The sequence below is a fragment of the Notamacropus eugenii genome, chromosome 5 (assembly GCF_028372415.1).
Source record: "Notamacropus eugenii isolate mMacEug1 chromosome 5, mMacEug1.pri_v2, whole genome shotgun sequence".
NCBI lineage: Eukaryota > Metazoa > Chordata > Mammalia > Diprotodontia > Macropodidae > Notamacropus > Notamacropus eugenii.
Window position 1 is genome coordinate 355,335,211 of NC_092876.1, and position 25,995 is coordinate 355,361,205.

The following is a 25,995-nucleotide window of genomic DNA, read 5'->3' on the forward strand; positions in this document are numbered from 1 at the left end:
TAAGGGGGAAGAAACAGACCGATTAGATCGTTTCTCTCCCCTAAGGCTCAGCTTCTTGAATTGCCAGAAGAATTGGTACCAGAACATACCAGTCAGGAAATGAGCCGCTAAGGGGACCACTGCGCAGGCGCATTATGTCAAGGTCGGGGCGTTGTGAAATGGGAGGAGAGAGCTGAGGGAGGGCCATGTGGCTCCGCCCCTTCCCTCCTCGCATCACGTGCCGGAGGAGGCCGGGGTCATGTGAGCCTTCCGATGGCTGTGAGGTTCTAAACTACGGATAGGGAAGGCAGGAAGGAGTGCGAGTCCGTGAGAAGCAGGAAGAAGGCGCGCGCTGGAGGGAGGGGGCGCCGCCGCGCTCGCCCGCTTCTCTTCCCCCAACTTTCCCCCGGTTTAACTCCTTGTGGCCGGCGCGGTGTGAGGTAGCGCGCCCTCGCGCCGGGAGCCGGCTGCCCATCCCCCGCGGGGGCCGCTGGTGGACTGTGAGGCGGCCGTGGGGGGCAGGACGCCCCGGTCCGCTCCGGTTCCGGTCCCCCATCCCTCCTCCCGCCCCGAGCTCCCGGAGCCCAGTGCGCGGCCCGCACCCCGCGCCGTCGGCCCCGGCCCCGGGATGCAGAACGTGATTAACACGGTGAAAGGGAAGGCGCTGGAAGTGGCCGAGTACCTGACTCCTGTGCTTAAGGTAACCGGCCTCGGCCCCAGCTCCGAGGGAGGCTAGCCGGCGCTCCTGTCCCGCCGCCCCCGCCCGGGGGAGCTGGGGGTGGGGTAGGGTGGGGGTGGGGATCCGCCGTCCCGCCCCCGAGGGGACTCTGGGCAGAGACGGCCCACTCGGGGTGGGACCCCCGAGCCGATGCGGCTGCCGGTGAAAGGCTCGTCCGGCGTGGTCCCTTACAAGGATGGCCTTGGGAGCTGCTGCTGAGAGGCTCCCCCTCTCCCCTTCTCCGTTGCTGTTCAAACTGTTCTTTCTAGGTTTCTGGGCCCCTGCGTGTTCCATGTTCCCCTCTTACTGTGGTGCGGATTACGCGGTCCTCCGGCGGTAGAGCCAGAGCAGCCGTGGGTGAGGGCTGCAGGGGGGCAGGTTGGGTATCCTGTAGGGAAGGACTTCCAGAAGACTAGTTCTACCAGAGAGTGGAATGGAAAGTAAACGTGCGCCCCGCCTCCCCCTGGAGGGCTTCGTGCCCGTGGATGCCAGGCGTCAGGCGGGAAGGGGGATTCCTTAGGGACCCTGGAAACTAGCCACTGTGGAGGTCCTTCCCCAGCGACGTCAAACCCGAATGGAAAACCGATCCCTGCTGGCTGGGCATTGCGTTAGAGACCCGCTGAAGTAACCTCATCCGTGTTGTATTATGTGTATTATACATTTTTAAACATTTCCTAGTTACTGCTGGTTTGGGGAGCACTTGGGAGGTTTGCTCAGTTTGACACCTCTGCTTTCAAGCGCTGGCATTCTGTCATGAATGGCACTGCTGTTGACTCAGAAACTTAGAGCTTGAAACGATCATGTTTGGAATAATTTAGAATGAAGTTTCTTGACTTAAGTTGAAATACATTGAGCTCACAAGTTATTGACTATTGTAGATATGGTACCTAAGGGTATGGACTACTAGGGGTTAAAAGGGGCCAAGGAAGTTTTGGAGCAAAGTAGAGGAATTTAAACGTATTTTCTTACTGGACCTTTGATTTTAGTGATCTAAACATTTCCTCTGAAATTTAGTTTTAGAGAGTTAGAGGGGGAGGGAGGCAGGGAGGGAAGAGAGATTAAGAAGATAAAAGACTTGACCAGGTTTGTCCCGGCTAGTATTGTGGAAGGTCCTTTGCTCTATCCGCTATGTCACTTCTGCCACTCACTGAAACGTTGTTCTTTGTACTTTATAATTACAATAAGTCCTTTCAGTGCACAGTATTTTAATCTGATTGGGGCTGCACACAGAGTTTTGCTGCTGGAGTTTGACACCTCTGCGTTACAGCCTTAGTGATTAGAGAGGAAAACTTTTCTATGCAAGATATCTCTTTACCATTTCACCTTAAGCCACCAGAGTTGTTCAGGATGCAGGTTTTTGGGAAACGTGGCTGTAAATTGACTTAAGATATCAAAGAACATCTTGTTCCACAAAAGTCTTATAAAAACTATCTATTTTTTACTAAAATTATGGCTGAAGTCTAAAACTGTAGCTAAAGTTGAATCCTAAAAAATTTAAATTTGCAACAAACTGAACCCTCATTTGCTTCCTCTAAGTTGTTTTTTTCTTTTCCTCAGCCAGATACTGTGGACTAATACTATAATTAGCACCAGATGTAATCTTGTGGACTTTAGTAGGAACAGATGTAAAATTAGCTCTCTTAAATTAATGATAGTTCTTCTAATGAAAAATATCAACTGCATTATAATGCATAGAGCAGCAGTCATAAAAATTGTTCTTTTATTACTCTTTCAGAAAACAAATTTGTAGATAATGAGGTTACTTCCTGCTTTTGTAACTTACATCTTAAGTCATTACAATTGTATAATAGCTTTTTGTATATTCCTACTAAAGAACAAATTATGGTCATTAGGAGTATCTTGACTATTCCTTCATCTAATTTTTAAGAATTATGTTAAAATTTTTAATGAGAATTTAAACATCTTTGAAAATATCTAGGACCGGATTTATTTAAGACAAATACAAAGCTATACTTGGCAAGCTGAAAACAATAGTAAACATAGCTATAGTTCAGAACATCCATGGATTAGGTCTGCTTGGAGGGAAAATATATGTTGGACTATATTTTCATACTCATTTGCAATTTTATTTCAAGGTTATACTTCATTTGCGTAAAACTTTTTTTTTTTTAACCTGGGACTTAGAATTTAAATTTTTGCTCAGCTTTTAATTTCCTGTACACTATGACCTCTGGTAAATCATTAAATTATCTAAAAATGAGAGTGATAGTTTGCATCTATGTCAAAAGCAAATACTGCTTTTGCACATAATTTTAACTACTTAAAATACAGATGTGAAAGAACTTTTGCCTTGAAAGTAAAGAAACATAAGAAAGTTTAGTTGAGTCGAATGGGAGTTGCTGTTATGTATGGCATATACTATTAGAAATGATGTAAACACAAAGGAAGAAGCTTTTTTTCTGTGGAAGACCTGTAGAAATCAGTTGAGAATCACAAATAAAAAGTAACTTTGAATGTTTTTGTTTTTTGGAAAGAAATTCTTCACTTTTAAAGTTGACAGTAAGAATCTTTAAAATAATAAATTACATGTTATTTAGAAATGCAAGAAGATTAGGATATAGAACATCTGTTTGACTTCTTGGGCCCAACTCTATAAAATTAACTAGTTGTCTAACTTTGGCTAATTCTCTTAACTTTTTTGGGTCTAATTTTTTTCAGGGGACTCGAAACTTCCAATTCTGAATAAAATGAATAATAAATTTTAGAAATTAAGCAAAAAACTTCATTTAATTGGAAAACTTGAGTAAAACTTAAGGAATTACTTTCTGAGTCTTTTAATACTAAATTGAAATTCTTTAATTAGGCTAAACAGAATTGATAGTAAAGTGATAGTAAAATAGTGTAGACTTTGCATCATAGGCAGAAAAGTTATTTCTGAGCAATTTGATGGTTTTGTCAAGGAAGGTTGAAAATAGTGCCAAGTTTCTAAATTCCATTTCTAAGATTTCTCCAGAATCTAATTGAGGAAAAATTAGATAAACTTTGTAGTGTTTTTAAATATTTTTAAATGTCTTTGATACCGTTTCACTTACTTGTGCAGTAAAGAACTGTTGACTGTGTATAAAGTGCTCTAGTTTTATGCTTTGTCAAAGTGAACTCTTTTTTTTGGTTCATTTCAGGAATCAAAATTTAAGGAAACTGGTGTGATCACCCCAGAAGAGGTAAGTTTAATTTCTTTTAGATTTATTTGTAGTGTTTAGTTCTGATTTTGATAGTTTGATAAATTCTGCAGTTCTTTACTGTTGGAGGGATTGTCCACATTGATAAGATCATTATCCATTTGAATCATAAGCCCTAATTGTATTAAATTAATGGTTGTCTTTGCTTCTCATGTTAAAAGTATCCTGAATATTTGCCTTGTTTGGAGTAAGATTAATCTCTTTCTTCCACTGATTACTGATTGTACAAAAAATGTACAGCTTCAGACTACTTGCTGTAGAAGGGCTTAATTCTTCCTCCTTTTCTACTTTACCAAATATCTTTATAGTTCTGCTGTGCATTATGTAGAAAATCTAGTCATCCAAGCTCTTTTCAGATTTATATGGCACTGATGCTTGATTTAGCTTTACCTGTGCAAAGCAGCGTGTTTCACACCCTCTTTTTAGAGACTTTTCTTAAGCTTTTCTAAAATGTTACTTTCTTTTCAACAAGTATAAAGCTTCATAAGCATATGATTTAATTTATAAGCACATATCAGTTTTATTCTTTGATTCTTTTAGATACCAGTGACACTTATATCACGTTTTATGAACAGTTGAAAAAGTTGTGTCAGGTTCTTTTTAAAAAATATTCCTTGAAGTCTTGATCTTGAGGTCTTTTAAGCTTCTCCCAACTAACTGGTCTTTACTTCCAAAAGAGAAAAAAATGTCATAAGCAGGTTGATTGACAATATAACTTTATTACTTTGAAGAAAAAACTAGTTTGTCACATTTTAAAATGAATTGTATTGGATAATCTTATGAGCATGACAGCCTTAATGAGAGAATTGGTTCTTCTAGAATAGTAGTACTATGCTTAAACTGGTAAGTAAGTGTGAGATGCTGAGATGACAATGATGTTTTTTTAATTTCTTGACTGACATTGAAGAAAAGTTAACAAAATTTTGGTTTTAGTCCAATACACTTTTACATATATACAAAAAGTGTGCTTTAGACATTTTTTTTTTGACTATTGGTCTGAAGAGTTGAAAGCCTAAAATCCAAGTGAAGACAATTGAGTTTGGGAAAGGTAATATTTCTTGAAAAAACAAAGCTCTGTTGATACCTTTTTTTATGTCACCTTCATTTACATTGTGTGTGTGTGTGTGTGTGTGTGTGTGTGTGTGTGTGTGTATTCCTCCCTCCTCCTCCAAGAGAACCATCCTCTGAAACAAAGAAAGAGTGCATGATAGATGTTCAGCAAAACAAGGCAACAAACTAACCAAGTCTGAAAGAATATATGTATTCTTCCATACCATAGCCCTCCACCTCTATGAAGGAGGGAGGTGCATTATGTCATTTTTTTCTTTAGTATCAAACAAAATTATTATAATTAATCAGTGATCAATTCCTATCCCCCCCAACACCAGCAGGTTTTTTCCATGTACATTGTTTTACGTGTGGTGTATATTCTTTTGCCAGTTATGCTTGCCTCACTTTACATTAGTTCATATAATTCTTCCCATGCTCTATATTCTGTAGCATAGTTATTGTCCATTACATGTGTTTACCACAGTTTGTCCATTCACTAGTTGATAGAGCAGTTGTTTTTCTAATATAGGTGGTCTCACAGACAAGTTTCACTGCCTAAGGTACAGTTGTATGATTGCTTTTATTGACTACCCTCCCCTTTTCCTCTATCACTACAAATGATTTTAGTGCAGATGGAATGCTAAATCAATGCACATAGCTTTGTCTGGTCTTCTTATGACTATGATGTTTGCTCAGTTATAAGACAGTTGTAGTTAAGGGCATAGACTGTGACTGTTAAACAGTTTGAATAATAGCTCACATTTATGTAGCACTTTAAAGTTGATAAAGCATTTTCCTCACAAGAGCTGTAGCTGTAGGTGGTGTCAGTATGATGTCCATCTTATAGTTGAGGAAACTGAAGTTGAAAGAAAGTGACTCACCCATGATCATGAAACGTCGGTGGGAGTTGAGCCTAGATTTCAAGCCTGACTTTCTGCTGTCTTTCTAACTGTTTCACATCAGGGGATGAGCTCATGGCCTTGGTAGTATTCACTAAAACACCGAATAAAAACTTGTTTCCTAAAGTGTTCTTTTATAAAAGGCACAACCTTTTATAGCTACTGTGGTAAGTCAGCCAGTAGCAACTACAGAAGAGTTAAATAATTTTTGGATGAAGAGAGTGCTATTGTAGGGGTGAGGTTAGACCTGGAACTGGAATAGAGAGGGGAAATAAAGTCCCTGAAACCTCCTAGCTTACAAAGGGGGTGCTGCTATGAGCAGATGCCTCCTTATTCTGTGGCTCTCTTATATGGTTGTGTGAAAGCAAGCTGGAACAGTGGAATTGTGGTATGATGGTATTGTTTGTTTTATCTTGTTCTTTCTTTGGATAAAATATCTGTAAGTCTCCATCTAATTGCATGTTGTGGAGATATTATGGTAGAGGAGAGAGGTTAAAAATACACATTACTTACCTGCCAGTAAAAAAAAAATACTTTAACATAACATTGATAAAAGAACTATAGCTTAGAAATATTTTGAGCAAAAGAAATTGTTTTTAAAGCAAAACAGGATTAAATATAAATTCTGTCTATCTCTGGATAAGGTGGCATTGATTCTTTTGAGTTACTATGAACTGATGATGCATTGTATAAAAGTTACTAAATAAAAGCTAAAATTTTAGCAGTAGGTATTGATGCATTCAAGTTAGTAATTGAAATTTATTGTCTGAGGTATGAAGCAAATCATGGTAGGAAGACAGTGCATGGTACCCTGTTTATCTGATAAATCTCAGCACTTTTTTATATCACATTTCCTCGGAGCCTGTTATGAGACACTTGCAGAAAGTAGGACACAGTAATATTGGCTATACATTCTACATAGACTGTATTGGAGTTTTGTCTCAACTTTGCCATTAACGTTGTAAGAAGACATTCTAGTCTCAATTCTACTGCTAAGTTGCTATGTGACCACTTCTTTTTTCCAAGCCTTAGTTTCTTCATCTGTAAATGAATTGTGTTGGATTAGGTGACCTCTAAGATCTCTTCCAGATTTGAGTATAAAATTATCTTACTATTATCCCTTTCTTAAAATGGTATTCTCAAAGTATTTGATAATATTGTAGTAATCCATAGTGAATCTGTCATGACATAAAACAAATGCTTTTATACAATATTGAAAGCTTATGGAAGATATCTCCTTTCCAGTATACTCTTCAGTAATAAATGATTGGGGGAGCTACTAGTAGTTGAGAAAATATGTATGTCCCTTGCTTAAGCTAGTTCTCACTACAAAATATATTTAACAGGATATCAGACTGTTCTGAAAAATACGTTCTCTATTCTACATTAAGGTGAGCTCATCTCTTGACCAGACTGAAAAATAAAATAATAGATATGACACTTTAAAAAAAATTGCCCTATTTTGGTTCATAAATACATTTGCCTTTGCATATTATGCAATTTGTGTAGTTGGTGGATTCTGATTCATAGAATGTCTAGAAGTTCTTCAGACTTCAAAAGTAAGTCTTAAACTTTATCTCTCCATTTATCTCTTCTTTATATGTCCATCATTCAGAAATATACTCTTAAAATTCAGCATATTGGAAATGAAAAACATATGCCACAATGTATGTAAACTTAGTTCTTAGGTAGATAGTATCAATTTTTATTCAATTTTTTCCCTGTAGTTTTTCTTAATGAATTTTTAGCTAATGACAATATAAAACACTAGAATACATATAACAAGTTACATGTGATTCTGCTTGGGAGCGGTGGAATAAATGAAAAAACTCTTTCAGGTCTAGGAAGTTTGTGATTTAGTGAATGTAAGGTAAAAGTGTCCAGAGGTTGGATGAGCACCTGTCAAATATAGAAAAGATTTCTGAATTTGGTAGGAGGTCGAATTAAGTGAATTTTAATGTCCCAACTCTCAATAAATGTATTTTATGCTTCTCAAAATACATAAATTCAAATTTTTATATGTGAGGACTTGTGATTGCATTAGTGTAATAAGCTCCTAATGTGGAAACTATTCAGTGGTTCATATAGACAACTCTTTTATAACTTGTAGTCTTAGTGTTCCCTAAAGGCACTGAAAAGTTGACAGTAGTTGTCCAGGAAATAACCTATTGATACTGTGCTTGAACCCAGATCTTTTTGATTCTAAGCCTAGCTCTATCCATTATGCTACATTGCTTTTCATGGTTATTCATTCATAACAATTCTAAGTTGTAGTTTTATTTGCTTTATACTATGATCCTCACAGATGGTGATGTTATAATCCAGTGATAGTTATCTTAAACTCACTTATTTTATTTCACTTCCAAATTTAATTTAAACCTTGTTCAGTGTTTAAAATTTGAAATTTAATAATCATCAGAGATAGGTCTAAAGACTGGTAGAACAGGTTTAGTGTCTTAATGCATTTTACATTTATATGTGCTGCTAAGGTTACTTAGAGTAATCAGATTGGTATTTTGCCACATGATATCCAATGATATTCAACCTTTTTTTCCCCTTTCCTATTCTTTTATCTTTCCTCCAAACTCTGAATAGTTTGTTGCAGCTGGAGACCATTTAGTCCATCACTGTCCAACATGGCAATGGTAAGTAAACTTAAGTGGAGAAGTTTAGACATAGGCTGTGGTTTGAAATTTATAGGAAGCTGAGTTTTACACAGTTGCAAAATATGCAACTATATGGTTTTGGTATGTTTACCAAAGAGCTTTTGATACTGAAAGTGTTCCAGTATTTCTCAAAGTGTAGTTAATAGAGAAGGAAGTGAAAATTAGTTTTGTTTTTCTCAGAAAACAGAAATGGTTTTAATTTTTATGTAAAAACTTTTTCTTTCTCTATCTTGAATTTCTTTGTTAATAATTTGTACACCTCAGCTTTTGATTATTTTGTTTTACAAACTCAAATTCCATTGAAACATGGCTACTCTTTTTCAAAATGAATTAAAAAACATTTATCAAGAAACAAGCTTCTTAGGTAGTACCTTTAATTCTCAGAATAATGCTTTGAAAAAGGAGAGTTTTGAGTTATATGTGTACCTCAATTTATTTAAAACTCAAAATAGGGAAACATTTGACTCAGGGGTTTCAAAAGCACAAGTTCCCCCTTCAGGAATTGACATTTTGAAAGATCCACAGTAGTGATTAAAACGCATCTTGGCTACTTTGGTCTGCAGATGTTGAAGGTTGGTGACTGTAAACTGGAGTCTATTAACTTCGAGGCTTTTAAAAGTAATTAATAGGAAAATCTCAGTAAACTGAAGTAAAACTTCAAGAAAGACAAATATAAATAACAGAATGTTTTAATGAAAATAGTCTAATTTTAAGTGTATAGACAATAACAAACTATAATGGCTGGAACAGTTTTCCTAACACTTTCGTGGATAAGGAACATTTATATTTAATATTTTGTGTGAAAGTGCATGCTACTGGCGTAGCCTCCCAAAGGTGGAGAAATATATCTATACTTCTTCTTACGTTCTAGATTTTTCTAGCAAAAATCTTTTCCACTGGTAGTACAGAGGTAATTCCTGCCTACCGGTCATAAATTTGTGGGATCCTGATTTATGTTTTGCTATATGCTGTCCTCAAAGCTTATTTAACTAAATAGTTTTAAATTAAGGTTTTAGATAAGTTTCTTTCAACTGTGGTCTCTACCACTTGTAGATAGGCAATTTCTGCATTTACTTTAGTTTTGATTTCTAAACCAGAACCTTTCATCACTTACATACTTTTTAATCACGTTTCTAGCCTTCTTGGAATTTTTCCCTCCCTGAGGCATGATAGGGGACACATTACTTTTTCTTTAGCCTTTATATATGTTTTAAATTTACAGTTGAGTTCATATTGAGAAACCATCTCATTTGGTATCTGGAAATTTTTAAAAATTATCCTATATCTATTACCAAACATGCTGTAATTTCTTAAGTAGTTTTCAAGACCATTTAACTTGTCAGAAAATTTTTATTTTCACAAAAAAACACATTCAGTAAAAACCTTTTATTTGCTTCTAAAATTTTTATCAGCATTACCTACCATTGTGAAGATAATGTTCTTTTATATTTCCTTTATAATCACAATGCCTGATCAAAAGTTTAAATCCTCGATTAATATAAAGGTTGATCCTTAGGTGGAATTCATTCTTTTCCTTTTTTGGTACATTTAATACTAGTTTTAGTACATTTAGTAAAGTTGGCATGGTAGAATAGTTTTGTTTCTGTTTTCATTTCAGTCATAGCCCTGAACCCTGATCCATACTTCTGCTTGACATCACCAAATAGGCATAGGACTAGCTTACACTAGCTTTGTATTTGAATATGCTACTCCTAGCCCTTTGCTCTAGCTTCAATATGATTGGCATCGAACCTGATCAACTAATACAATTGATTCTTAAGCTTGGTGAGATGGGACAGGAGAAAAGATGATGTTGACAGGGTGCTGGTTCTGCTGTGATAGACCTCAATATATAGAAGGGCCAAGAATGCCGAATTATACTTACATGCTACTGCAGTCTGCCTCAGCTTCAGTGAGTGATCAATGTCTAACAGGTTTTTAACAGTTGTTTATGAAATAGACCTACTAATCAGAGGCTAGATCACCTGCAAAAAGAATTTCATCCTATCTGTGTCTGAACTGGGATTCTGCCCAATAATTTGATGCTTGATTCAGAAGCAAGGCTGTAATATATTTCAAATCTGGTAGAGATGACCTTCCAAACTATACTTGGCACAAGACATCCTTTTATGTTGCCTTTCCCTCAAATGTTAACAAATAGAATTAAGAATCTGAATTGATGATGTAATGGTTTTTGTTCTGAGAGCAAAAGTAGTTGCTAAATAGTTCTGTATTATTTTATCCTATCTAAGTTTGTATTTATTTGAACTCCCTTCTTTTAAATATTTGTTTTGTGGTATGTCTTAATGCATATCTAGTTATTATAAAATACTATGTAGTTCTTAGTATAAGTATCGTTTCTTTTTTGATTGTTTAAGCAAATCACTTGTTCCATATTTTCCAAATTCCTCTTTTGTACACACTAAAAAGTACTAATAATATTAGTTCAGCAAGACACTGTGTTAGGCAGTTTTTTAAGAATTCTCTGTGCTTCATTTTCAAGTTTATAAACATGATGCCTTCTAATTTGCTTTTATGTTGATTTTGATTTATTTATTTGCTACTTTTTACTATTTAAGGGCTTCAGGGGAAGAATTGAAAGTCAAGGCATACCTACCAACTGGCAAACAGTTTTTGGTAACTAAAAATGGTAAGGTTTTTTTTTTTTAATATAGTAATGAAATAATATAAATCTGAGATTATCAGATAAGTGTAATTGCATAAAAACATAGAAACAAAAAAGTTTGTGCTCATCAAGCTAATTCTACATGGATTGGTAATACAATTACACTTGCCTTCTTAACTCTGAAAAAAGTTATGAAAGCTAACAAAATTATATACTCTAAAAATGGATTATCTGAAGTTTTAGGAAGTCTTCTGAATTGCTTCTTTTTTTTTTCCACCAGTTTCACTTAATTTATTCCATGAAAAATCAGAATTTCTGTTGTATCTCATCTTTAACTAGCTTGATTTCAGCATAACACTGAAAAGGTAGTTGGGTGTTCATTCATCTATTCAGAGTAATTTGCTCTTTATTCAGAATTGAGAGCCTACAGAGAAAGAAGATTAAGAGTTGTTGACTGACATTTTAAAAAGCAGATAACAGGACAGCTGAATTCATGAGATAGTACATATTAAAAGTTTTAAGTGTGTTTTTATCTTAGTTTTATTCCCTTTCAATAAATGAATGTAAGATGATGAAAAAGTTAGTTTGAGATTCTGTAAGGCAATCTAGCAAGCTGAAAGGCACCTCTACCACCCTGTTGACTGGCAGATGGTACCTTCCTCTTTCCTCATGTCTGCCTCCTGCTTCCCTGTGTGGAACATTAGAGCCATCCTTGTGCAATGTCAGCCAAGGGCCTCAATGTCATCTCTTTTTTCATCCCACTGCCATCCATGTCTGGGCAAGTAGGATAGTGGTATCACCAAAAAATTGAGCTTTTCTTGCACTTTTCCTGGCAGCTTTGCCGGTCAGAGAGTTTTATGCAGCAAAATAAGTGTAGACAATAACTCAGATCCCTTTTTAGGAGCTTTTTAAATATGGTGTCTATTGAAGGTATTTGTGAAGATTTAACACTCCCTTTTCCTTAAAGCACCAGTTAATAACTGCATTTGTCAATTTTCCTTAGTGCCTTGCTACAAGCGTTGCAAACAAATGGAATATTCAGATGAATTGGAGGCTATAATTGAAGAAGATGATGGTGATGGGGGATGGGTAGATACATATCACAACTCAGGTAAGTAAAGAATTGGTGATGATTAGTAAATGGGAATAGAGTGGCATGTATAAAATTTGAATAACTTTCACAATCTTTTACAACATTTTTTAAGCAAGAATTAAAGAACTTTTATTTTTAAGGAAATAGGAATAAAAGATATAAAAAGTTTACTTTAAAGAATACTAGCTTCTTAAAGTACTTGTAGTCCTAGCTGTTCTTTAGAGTTTGTTCCTCTTCTTTCATTTTCCTTTTCTGATTTTTTTTAAAAAATAGCTAAGTTACATATTCAGTGACAACAATTCTGCAATTTATTTTATTTGTATCCCTTTCTCTACCTCTCCCTCAACTGCCTTCCTAGGATGTAACCTTGAGGTCAGGGATCATGTCTTATTTATCTTAAATGTCATCCCCAGTACCTTGCAAATAGTAGACACTTGATGAATATTTGAATGAATCTTAAAAAGGTTCTTAGCTGATTGTCCTGCTTTGACCTATGTCTCTTTACATTATAATATAAGCAGTTCATTTGCAAACAGTTTAAAATAATAATAGCTTACATTTATTCATCACTTTATTGTTACAAAACTCCTTACATATATTGTCTCATTTGGTCACACAGCCAGTAAGTGGTGGAGCCAGGACTTGGACCCAGGTCTTCTGACTACAAATCCAGTGCTCTTTCCACAAGTTGTAAGTTGGTTATTTGGAACTCTAAAACCATTTTCCCGTAGAAACAACATTATAAATGGGTAAGCTAGTTTTATCCATAATATAGAAAAAGCATGGTACTAATAGTATTATTTTAATTATATTTAACTACCATTTATAACATTGTTTCTATGGAAAAATATATTTTGAGTCCCAACTTGTGATATTAGGAACATATCCTCCTACTCAGTAACTTGTTAGCTTTCTACACCTCTGCATAATAGAAGACAGCTCTTTACATCTCCAAGTCTACATAAGAGAAAAAGCACCTTTCTTCAATTCTACATCTGCCTTAGAGAAGGCACCTCTCTACATGTCTCCATCTGCATAAGAGAAGGTACCTCTCTAGGTCGGTCATCCCCTCTGTGTTCAGAAATTGGGTCCAAAGGGTAGTTGGGGAGGTGGAGATTGGGAGGGATTACTTTCCCATACCTATTCTATGTGTCATTGGTAAATTAAATTTTCTTAATTGGATTGCACCTTTAATCTTAAAAGTTCACAGCTTTTATTTAAGTTAAAAATATCTTAATGCTTTCTTACACTGAGTATTGTTAAATATTTGGAGCTCCCTTTTCTCTTAACCTTTCCCAAAAGTTTTGAGCTACTGTGTTTTGTAATACTAGAATTTTACTGTGCCTAGAGGCTATATCAAATAGAAACTATTATAAGGTGCCGTGTGCTCTCTGATGTTTCTTTTGGTGAGAGAACTGTGTTAGTGAGATTTTGAGTTCATTCACTTTGTGAGCCAGTTAGTTTTCGTTCATTCCCTTCCCATGAGCTGAACCCAGATTTCAGTTCAGCTGTCTTGTAAATGCATCTCATTGGCTGCAGAAAGGAGTAGAATCAATACTCTTCCCCACTGCCGGAAGGACAGTTTAGTGCATGACCTAACCATTCAGGAAGAAGTAAGTTCCCCACCGCTGAGTGCCTCCAAGCAGAAACCAGTCATTACTTAGATGGGACATGCTTCAGGTAGGGATTGTGATAGATGATTTCCTGGGTCTCTTCCAGCTCTAAGATTCTGTTGTGATAGCCCAAAAGTATCATTTTTACATACAAAGACCACATAATTTCTTATTTATAATGTATTTGTGTGTGTGTGTGTGTGTGTGTGTGTGTGTGTGTGTGTGTGTGTAGGAAACACTAATTCTTAGAGAACATATCTTTGACCTTAAATTCTAAAATTGATTTTTTATTGCCCTGTGGTTTTTCAAGCCCTTGAGAATGTGACCTTATGTGTGAGAGTAATTTCAGCCTATTCTCTCCTGCATTGTCAGTGATAGCTGTACTTCTAAGAAATTTTGATTGAATTGGGATTACTATTGTATTTAGATTGAACCACAATACAAGTGCATTTAGTTCTTATATAATTTCAGAGAAGTATTTCATAATAAATATTTTCATATTTCTAATGAATTTTGTAATGAATCTAGCCAGGTGTAGCCATTATTTCACCACTGCTAACAAAACCAACTACCAGTAGAACGTTTATTCTAGAGTAGTATGGGTTGTGCCCATAGGATTTAGTGCAACCATTTGGGGAATTGATGCATCCAAGTATTATCAGAAGCGTATAGTCACATTAAGACAGTTGGCAGTTGACTTTGAATGACATTAGGGATTCTAGTTCCCTAATGTGTATTTTCTTTCCATTCTTGTTGTGAAGCATCTAGTCAAAAATGTTGGCAGGTATTTCTAACTTGGAAATAATATCAAATAGCTTGTTACTGCCAGCTGTTTGGCTAAAAAATAAATGTATTTTTACAGCGTTCTTCTCAAGATATCTAGGTCCTGAAAATTGTAGAATGTCTCTATTTACATGTTTAGGATTGTTTAGATTCTTCTGAAGCAATAGTTCAAATTTTGTGGGGAAAATCTTTTGGAAATGAGTTTAAGATACAGATGGATATTTTTTAGACTTTTAATCTATTAATAGAAATATCCATGATAGAATAAGTTATTTTTGCACCTAAAACTAATTGAGAAATAATGTAGCATGAAATGTAGGATTATAAGTAAATGGACATAATTTTATTAGTTCTAAGATATAAAATTTTATTGGGCTTCCATTGCCTATATTTGTACAGTGAAGTTATCTCCTTAATTTTTAAGGAAGTTGTGAGGATTTCATCAGTATTTTTAAAGTGTGTTGGCTCCCTTAAACCACAGAATCTATATTCATACCAGATAATGGAGAATTTTTAATCTAATATTAGTAATTCTGACCTATTGAATTTTATAGGTATTACAGGAGTGACAGAAGTAGTTAAGGAGATTACCCTGGAAAGCAAGGTATTAGTTTCATTTCTTATTTAATATGGAGAATATGTTAATTTTTTTTTAAGAAAAATTCTGACATCAATTTAGCTAATTCAAATGTTGAAGTAATCTATCAAAATTCAACTTTTTTTGTAATTTTTTTCTTCTTATATAAAACTTTTATTGTTTGTTCCTAAACTTGTCTCCTTATTTGCCTAAATTTATCTTGTTTAGGAGGCTTTTGATATTCGAGATATGGGAAAACCTCATTGTTTGGTATAGATTGGCAAATTCAGTCTGAATTACAGACTATTTTAAGATAAAAGTAATTTCTTGTTCAAGTATATACAGCAATTAATGTGGCCACCTGGTAGCAATTCTTGGTGGATTTTCTTGCTTTAAAAATAAGATTGCATGTATAAAGCAAGTGATCAGCAGATGTTAATAGATGCTTACTGGCTTTTGAAGTTTGTACCCATCAGTATTTCTTGAAGTAGTTTAAACATTCTTTCAGCAATCTTTTATGCAATATTGATTTAGCAAGCATTTTCTTCCTAGAGACTGAAAAAAGGACACGTTAGCTTAATGATTGTTAAAAAATTATCACAAATCATGAAGAAGTTACTTCAAATTAGTGAAGTTTTACTTTATAATAAATATATTTTCTTCTATTAAATTTTTTGGTGGAAGGATATTCAGAGTAGGGAGATAATTGTCCTGTGTTGAGGATTTTGCCTAATAAATGGATATGCTTAACTATCTAGTCAACTCTAAATTAGAGGTGTGGCTATTTTAGTATTGCTTTTTTCAACCATGTGAAAACCGCACTTTAAAAAGTTATACAGTGCCTACTATACATATGTATGTATACATGTACATATATAGAAAGTTGCTCATTTATTCTAACATGAGTAGAAATACCTGATAAAAAGAACATCAGAATTAATAATCATAGGCAAAAAGTCATGACTCATTCTCATACATTTAGCGGTAGACTTTTATTTTGTAGTAATATTGATCTCTCATTATTTCTTGAGTATTATGCTGAGTTTAATAGAAAATTTGTTAAAATTTATTTTTACATTTCTCTTTAACAACTTCAGTTTTCCGTTAGGATAAAGTTTTGTACCAACTTGTGGAGGTTAACATTGACAAACCTCTTTTTAAAGAGATGATGAAGAGCTACTTAAAAGTTTTACACTAATAATTTTGCATTTTTAGAAGCAGTTTCTGTTCACTATGATAATCTTTCCTTGCTTCTATCTCTATTTTGCATTTGGCAAATGACTTCAGTCATCTGATTATTACAAACAAATACATTTTCCAGGTATGAGTAGACCACTGCTATGAATATTTCCACTTTCTGTTGCTATTTCCCTTTCATCCAGGTTTGTACATTCTTCTTAGCATGTGGGATAAAACCTCCCATATTGTAGTCATTTGCCAGATGTTTCCTCATTTGCAGATTCACTTTTGTTTGAGATGTTTTCATCATTTTGTTTTAGTGGCAAGCAGAACAGGTGAAACAATAAGGTAGATGAATCTAGATTTAGAATTTATCATGTTTATTATACTCAATTCAGGCTTACCGAGTATCAGTTATATAAAAATGATGGTTCTTTGTGAAGCATATGTAACTTCAATCATACATGATAAACAGTATTAGTGCAGCCTAGAATTAATTAAGAAAAGACTTAAGTTGTTGTCTTTAAGTATCTAAAGTGTTGCAATTAAGCATAATTTTTGCTTTAGTTAGAAATAGAATACTATTGGGAATTTATCAGGTAAGTATATTTTGGAGTACTTATAATAAGATATTTATTTCACCCTGAGATAAATTATGTGAGAGATAAAGTTAGCTTTATTTTTTTCTCATGAGGGACTAGATTAACTGAAAATATTTTCCATTTTATTGGCTATCTGTTTTTAATTTTTTTTTTTACATTATACTATAATTGGCTTTAAATGTGATTTTCAAAGGATAGTATAAAACAAGACTGCTCAGCTTTATGTGATGAGGAAGAAGAGGAAGATGAGGGAGAAGCAGCAGATATGGAAGGTATTTTTTCTTTGGATTTGATTGAATCATTTTAGAATACTAATTTGAGAATGATGTATGTGGTGGATGTAGCAAAGACCTTAATCAAATAACATTCTTGAAATATAATAAAGTATAGAAGGGTATATAATGTGAATTTTCCTGCAGAACTTGGAAGGGATAGGAGTCAGGAAAGAGGCCACAGGCCTGGGGGGGGTGGGGGGCCTGCACATGGTTCAAGGACAAATGAGGACTGGGAACAGAAGGAAGAACAGAAGGGGGAAAACTCAGGACTGGGCAGGTGTATGCCAGCATGGATTGATGGAAGATGGGTGGGGAAGAGACATTTAGGCAGATGGATGGAACAGGCAAAGGTCTCCTCTCCTGAAACCTGAAGTCTTTAGCCCAGCCTCTCTTCCTATCCAATCTGACGCATCTCTCCATGCCTCTGTTCTTCTTCTTTCACTTGGAGTGTTATGCTTTTGTTTGTTTTTTATTGGAGGGGAATGGGAGAGCACTGAGCTGAGGCAAGAGGGGAGGGAGATCACAGTACTGTACAGTCAAATAATAATAGGTGTTTTTTTGGGAATTTGTATTTCTTTCAGAATTCTTTATGTAAAATTGAATTTGCATAATGGAAATTTATGTTACATGGGAACTCTGTGTGTATGTGTGTATATTACACTATTCATGTAATAAATTGCTGCTATCACATGAAGAAGTAATACTTCACTGCCTTATGGGAGTGTTTGCTTATTCAGCGAATCACATGGTAAAAAACTTGTGTTCTTTAGTCAGGAATCTTGCATAATCTGACTGTTTCCTAGTTTTACAAAGAAGATTGAAAACATCTTCCTGTTTTGTGATTCTGGAACTTAAATATTATATCTGAAGTGTAATGACCAATGGGGAAAGTGTATCTTCGGTTTTGTCATGCTAGTTATTCTTAAGGTTCCAGATATTTTATTCTGTTTTTTACCAGGTGGATAAAATTTGGATAAGGGTGCTGCTATGTTATCAATCCATCCTTTTTCTGTTTACATCAATATTTTAAAGGCCCATAATTGTATTGGAGTAGTACTTCTCCAGTAGTGCAGATTGCAGCAGTCTATATTTTACTATTTTGTGAGTTGCTGGGCTCTAAAAAAAAGTCAATACCTCATGTCTAAAATTCTGATGAATGAATCTTTCCAAATAAGCTAATCATCCTTAAAAAACAAAACATTCTGCTCAGAGGTTGTGTGCTTGAGCTTTTCCATCTTGGTAGAAGGAACATCAACTTGCGCTCTGCAAACAACCTTGTAGGGGCCCAGGTTAACTTCACATCACAGTGAGGTATTGAAGTGGAACTTCTGCAGAGGTTTTTTCTTACTGTCTTTTAAAACATTTTTTTTTCTTTAATACACTGAAATGATGTGTTGTTTTATACTTGGTAAATTTTTGATCCTTTTTTCATTAGTTGTATTTTGTTTTTCCTAATAGAATATGAAGAGAGTGGACTCTTGGAGACAGATGAGGTTTGTAAATAGGCTTTTTGATTGGTATTTTTTAGGAGGTTGGTTCATCTTCCAAGGAATTTTTCATAAATCTGTATTCTTATAACCTTTAAAATTTCTAATGAGAAGTTTTAATTTTGACTTAAACCATTTCTCTTTGAGAAAATGAATTAAATGTAAAAGAAACAGAATAGAAGAAACAATTTCTAGTATTTGTCATAAATAATGACTAACTTTTATATGTTTTACGGTTTTCAATGCATATTATCTTTTTTTTTATTTGGCATTATACCTCAGGCTACTCTGGACACAAGAAAAATAGTAGAAGCTAGCAAAGCTAAAAATGATGCTGGAAGTGAAGATGCTATTTTACAAACCAGAACTTATGATCTTTATATCACATACGACAAATATTACCAGACTCCAAGACTCTGGTTATTTGGTTATGATGAGGTAAACCTATAAGGAAATAATTTTAAGTGAAAATAATTTGCATTGATGGTAGATTTGGTTTTTTTGTTCTCATGTGCCTAATTTTATGACTTCATGAATCTGATTTGATTTTATACTTAATGCTTTTGAACTTGAATTTGTAGTTTGAAGGAACTATAAATTCAGCTATATAGGACTATGTTAATAATGTTTTAAATACATATAGATCACTATTACCATTAAGCACCTTGGTTCCACCTAGTGTTATATTTTTGAACTTTTATCTCCAAAATTTGAGAGAAGATTAAAGTTAGTTTTTTTCCCTTAGATTTGGTGTTAAAAATAAGAGAAATCGTTTAATAATATAGAACCTTATAGCACCTTATAATTTTGAAAGTACTTTCCTTACATCTGTGTAAGGTAATACAAGTCTTATTGCCCCCAGATTTACAGATGAGAAAGCTGTAGCTCAGAGAGCTGAGAAAACTTGCCCACATTCACATCCCCAGTATGTAGGAGATCCAGTACTAATATCTGGGGCTTTCTGCTCTACCATAATACCTTTGTATAAGGTCATGTGGTTGTGTTTTTTTGCTCAAGCCATCTTAAATGTTTGTCTTACTTATTGAAATAAACGAACATGCACTCAAAGGAATAGAAAGGAGGAAGTGGTGGGTTAAAATAAATTAGAGGTAAGGAATTGCGCCTCTTGTATTTTGGGGGTATTAAGTCCCACAAAGGTAACCTTTGTGGTCACTCTCCTTGACTCTGAAGGCATTTTCTTTGACCATAGGTGAATAAAATTTTTCAAAAACAGAATCTGGAGATTAAAGGAGGGGAAATGAAAATTATAGAGTATTTGGGAAAGTTTTAAGCCTGTCATAGATAGCAGTCCTTAAACTAAAAGATACTAAGCAGTTTCAAAACATACTCTGGGCCTTCAGCAACGGCAGCCTTTAACAGTAGAACATATGTATGAAGACATCAGTCAAGATCATGTGAAGAAAACAGTGACCATTGAAAATCACCCTCACCTTCCACCACCTCCCATGTGTTCAGTTCACCCATGCAGGTATGTTTGATTTCTTTTGCAAGTCTTATAATACATGGATGAATGCCCTGGGAACCTTTTTTGTTCCACAGATGCAGAAACCTTGACTTGTTAGACAAATGAGGTTTTATTTTCCTTTCCTTAAAAGTGATCATTTGTGTAATCTGCTAAGCATAGGGAAAAGCAAAACAATTCTTTCATGTTCAATTTATTAATATTAATCAGTTTCTCTACACATTTTAGAACAACTAAGTAGTACAGTGGCTAAGGCACTGTGTTTGGAGTCAGAAAGACCTGAGTTCAAGTCCAACCTCAAGCACTTACTAGCTGTGTGACTTGGGCAAGTCACTTAACCTTGTTTGCCTCAGTTTCCTCATCTGTAAAATGAGCTGGAGAAGGAAATGGCAGATATCTCTTGTTTGCCAAGAAAACCCCAAAGGAGTTAGACGTGACTGAAATAAATGAACATTTATACATTTTGTTCAGCTTTCCTTTGGTTTGTGCTCATGTCCTAAATTCACATTGTGGACTTTATAACTACCATTTTTGTGTTTTTGTGTTTTTGAAGAATCAGAAAGAACTTTCAGATTTCATGACTATTTTTAGCAGATTATTTTGGTACAGTCTAGATTATTCTAGTAGAGACATATAAAAGAAAATACCTTGTTTTAATACTTTTATTAGTTATTTGTTAAATTGGCATACATGAAGAAAACAGACTGGTCTGAGTGTTAATTGTTACTAATCAGACCTCTTTCTCTACCTTTAGTTTCCCAGACAAAGCTTTCTAGTTAATAACCTTCTAAGGCTGTTTTAGAACTATTTAGAACATTGACGATCTGGGGGATCTGATATAGGTATAAAGTTACATCAGTTTAGATACAAGTGAAAATCATTTACCTTTTATATATTGTGGATACATTTGACACTAAATTAGATTAGGGTATAGAAGGCTAGAATATCAGGGGCATGCCTGGTTTGCTTTTTTTACACCTTGGTTTAAGATATTCTTTCAACACCATTGGTTCAACTTAATTCAGGTCTGACCAACTGGGGAAAAAAAACCAATACTCGAAGAGCCATTCTTTTCCTATAAAACTATTTTAATTAAAATAATATATAATGAATACTAATTTCTGCTTCAAAACAGAAGGATACACAAGTAAGAACAAGACATAAACAAGGAAAACAAATGCTAAGTGTAATTTAAGCATGCTGTTTGCCCAACTCATTGAGTATGCTTCATAAATTTAAACTTTTGCTTTCATTACTTGTCATTAGCTATTTTCAATAATTCCTGCAAGTCTTCCTTTAAAAAATACATCTACATACAAATTGCTGAGGTTTATTCAAGTAAATCATACATAGTTGTAATAAAATAAAATTATTTAATTTGTAAGTTTTTCTTGTGGCAAATTTTTCCATTTCTTCTCATTTGCCATTTCTTCTGTATCCAAAAAAAGTGGTAACTCATTGTTGCTAGGTCATTATGAACAGGAGAGGGATAAAAAAAATCGGTCATTTTTTAATGTTTAATTACTTAGAACTGTCATTGGGCCTGAATCATCAAAAAAGTAAATTTTCTAAGAGATTCCCTGTTGATTTGAGGATTGTAGGCATATCCTTTTAATCCATCAATCAGTAAACATTTTTGAAGGACCTACTGTATGCTGGGCACTATGCTAAGTGCTTTTAGTTTCTTCTGTAGAATTTGCCTGTTATTGCTGTCACCAGTTGACATTGGTTCTGCTCTTTAGGTAGGAGAACAGGCATAAATCTTTACCACAAAAGTAAAGGTAATTTTCAATAAGAAAAGGATTGTACAGTAAAATAACTTGCAGAACAGAGTACCAAAAAAACACATGAACAAATCCAAACAAACCAACAAAACAAACTTAGGAGTCTGAAAAGACTACTCTGGCATTTGTTTTTAGTCAGTCTCCTTTGATCTCAGATTAATCTTGACTTTTTATACAGTTAAATTTATTTTTTCATTATGGGACCATCTTTGCTTTTAAGAGCCAAAGTGTCTCAGAAGCTTGCCTGAACTCAGCAGTTCTGATTATGATGTATCAGACAAGCTGGCCTGTTAATAAGCTCATTTCTTCTGAAGCTACTTTCTTTTGGAGTGTTCTCCCCATCTGGTTCCTCTGTGCCTTTTTATAATAGAGGTGTGTGATGTTAGTATCTGTCCTTAATTGTTTTTGGCTAACCTTTCCCCTCCCAAAGCAAACCAGGTGAATGACTTAGTAATTCCAAACCAATATGTTAAACAGAGAGCCACAACATAACTTTAAGCCTAATAGATTTCTTCCTTGTGTCATTGAGAAAATGCCATTTTTCACTTTGGTATACCTGCCATCTATTTTGTTGTTGTTGTTTGCTTTTCAGACACGCTGAGGTGATGAAAAAAATCATTGAGACAGTTGCAGAAGGTGGAGGAGAACTTGGTGTTCATATGTATCCTTGGCTAATAAAAGTGTTTAGTTTTTGACAGATTATTTAGAGTTTTTGCGGAATTTTTCTTTTTTACGTAACATTATAGCTTTAAAGTTACAAAGTTCCTGTTCTATTAGAAATTTCCCCTTATATCTTGAAGACCTAGTGAGAGGCCTTAGAATTTATTTCAAATATGCAGTGAGTTAAGCTTTGCTTTGTTAGATGGCCATGACCTGATCCTCTGCTCTTAGATATATGTTTTTGTTCAAGAAGAATGAGTGAATGTATGTGAATATCTTGTCAAATTCGTCACTTATGCTGAAAAAAAAGAGGTCAAAGGGTGATTGGTGGCTCAGTAATATTATCTACACGTAAAAAGATCACCTTTAGAATACTTATTTTCCTTTTTTCCATCAGCCGTCCCTACAGTTTATCACATTGGTATAATCATGTTATTAGTCCTGTTGTTTGTTACTTTTTGTCCTTCATTCTCAAAAAGGACCATGGCATCAGGGAAGTGATGCTATGACTTGTGAGTGAATTGAATTTAAGTGAGGCAGGGCTAGGCAAAGTCATTAGCTTCACTTTCTCCTCCAGAGCCATCTGAGCCCAGTGGGCAGGTATAGATTAGGAGATGGCCCCGAATTAGTCCTGTTAATTTCTGAAGGATAGAAGTTGGGGGTGGGGTGAAAAATTGCACTGAAACTGTTGAGTGAAAGTACAGCACATAGAGATGCCATAATATTAACTCATTTTTGATTATTACTCTTTACTGCAAATCCTACTTTGGGACCTCATGGTAATAGAAATTTCAAAGGTAGTATTCCAAATTTCTTAGCTTAAATTATGATGCCAGCCTTTCCTGGTATCCACCTCCATGTCACTTAGTGTCTCTTTGGCTTGTGTTACTGTTGGTGAGATCCCAGTAAGTCAGTCCATGTTCCCAGTGAATTTGGGCAGAAGACATTCTGAACCTGGCTACTAAAATAGATCCTCCAGGAAAACCTTGTATTGAACTGATGCTGAGTATACACTGTTGTTTTAGATAGAACCATCACACCATCAGTAAGTAAGAACATCAGTAAGTTTTTTTTGATTTGATTTGCATGTTGGCTGCTAGATTTCATTGAAACCAGTCAGTTTAGCAATCTTCTATTTAAATATTTTAAATTAATTGCTTTTCACATTGTTTCAGTGCTTTTTATATCCCACAGCATCACTCATTTTGTAATTCTTGTTCTTCTTTTCTGTTATTGTTCCATCTCAGATTGTAAGTCTATTCTGTATTTTTCTGAAGTTAAGTGAACATCTTCCTTTTTTTTTCAAAGGAATAATTATTTCTTGTTCTTGCTTCAGATTTAAAAAAAATAGAAACAGTGAACCTTACTGGTTTCTTTCAAGGCTTAAAAGATACTGAATGGGATCAAGTGGTCATACATGTTAAAGCAATAGAACCCTCAGTTTGGGGATAGATATGGAAATAATAGGTAATGTGTTGCAATTTGATACTTGTCAAAATGTTTTCTTTTTAGTATCAACTGTTTTCCTTATGATATAGTACTGATGATAATAGATACACTGGTATCGTTGCCTTAAAAACAAGTACCCTGTTTATAGACCTTATTTTCCTTAGCTAAATTCCTTTAGGTATCTTCTCATTTTCCTGAAATTTGTACAAGCTGTCATTCCAACAATAGAATATGACTACACAAGACACTTCACAATGTAATGAAGAGATAATAAATTCTATGCTAATTATTGATTCTAATTTTAAAAGATTTAACCCATAGATGTGACCATACTCACCAATGAATACAATTTCTGTAATAAAGGGACTTATGTTTATTCATTAAACAAAAACAACGTTCCATTACCAGCCTTGTTTAATAAAAACCTGTGTGCAAAGAAACTAACTTAGCTTGCTTGTTTTATAAAATATTTCACTTTATGCCAGCTTTCTGATGATATAATATTATAACTTTCATACTCAGATCTATAAGGAACAGCTTATATGCACCTGCTCTACTAGTTTGTGGTTTATTTAGGAAGTTTTAAATAGTAGTTATTTGTTTTAATGCAAATAAGCCACCCTCTTTTTTATTATAACTTTTCTCTGACTACTAAGATAAATTTAGGTAACTTTGCTCTTTCTAGTAAGTAGTAAAAATATATATTTTCCTTGATAATTTTATATGGATTATATATAAATAAAGAGACAGCATGGCACAATGGATAGAAACCTGAACATCAGGATAAAAACCTGGCTTCCAGTTCTGCCTCTGACACATACTAGCTTTGTTACCATTAGCAAGCTTAATTTGTCAATACTCCCCCTCCCCTCCTGGCAGAGCTCTGTGTAATGATAATGACTAGTAATTATATTGTCCTTTAAGGTTTGCAAAGTACTTTTAAGTAGATCTTATTTGATCCTATGAGGTAAATGCTATTATTATCCTCTGTGAAATTGATGTTCTTATTATCTGTTTTATAGATCATGAAACTGAGGCTGAGAGAGGGTAAGGGACTTGCCCAGGGTCATACAGTAAATTTCCGGGGAATGAGTCAGGTCCAGGTAAACCCATGATCCATGATGCTCCTTGATCTCTAATACATTATGTTGCAGAACAGATAACCACTTGCACTGGTCAGGGAAGTTCCTGGTTCTTCATACCAACAGAAACACAAGTTCAGACCCAGGAAGGCATTTATATGTACATAGGTGTATCTATAAACAAAATAACAGGGACTTGAAATTCAGTAGAGGTACATAGGTATTATGAAGGTGAGATTTGGGATGCTAAAAGGGCTTGTAATCTATGTTTCTATGAAACTTCATCTTAGAGTTTTCCCCTCTGTCCCCGTGTCCTGGGCCAGGTGGATGTTTGTACAATGATTGTTTCTTTCAGAAAAATACAGAATCAGAATAAGAAGGGAAATTCCATGAGAAGCAGGGGCATGAAGCTTTTCTCATACGCCTGCCTGTATCACAGGTGATTGTGGAAGAGAACCATTGTAATCCTTGAACCTCCATGCTGCTGCTTTTACAACCCAGATATACCTTTTTCCTGTTCTCTTCTTAGTCCCTTCTAATCTTTCTGCTTTGTAGTCTCCAACCACAAGAAAACCATTACAGCATTTTCTTAGATTATGTGTAATAATGATGGCTCCCCTTCACTGAATGACTGAGAGAAGAATAGAAATCTTGATGGATCCTTTCCACTTGGTCCTAATCCAGGGCCACTTCTACATGTTGAAAAGCCATTGGAGATTGTTATTAGGGAGAGGGACTGAAATTCTGGCTTGATTGATACAGAGCAGCAGTTCTCAAACTTTTTGGTTCA

General features: G+C 35.0%; 1 protein-coding gene across 1 annotated transcript; it reads left to right on the forward strand.

Moving 5' to 3' along the window:
* Positions 1–548: 548 nt before the first annotated feature.
* On the forward strand, positions 549–24,563 carry ATG3 (autophagy related 3). Its single transcript, XM_072614007.1, has 12 exons — positions 549–679; positions 3,838–3,879; positions 8,442–8,491; positions 11,092–11,162; positions 12,142–12,249; positions 15,182–15,231; positions 17,179–17,257; positions 18,719–18,753; positions 19,030–19,185; positions 20,109–20,236; positions 22,607–22,675; positions 24,302–24,563. The coding sequence occupies exons 1-12, from the start codon at positions 608–610 to the stop codon at positions 24,381–24,383; spliced, it is 942 nt and encodes a 313-aa protein (XP_072470108.1). The 5' UTR covers positions 549–607; the 3' UTR covers positions 24,384–24,563.
* The last annotated feature ends 1,432 nt before the right edge of the window (positions 24,564–25,995 follow it).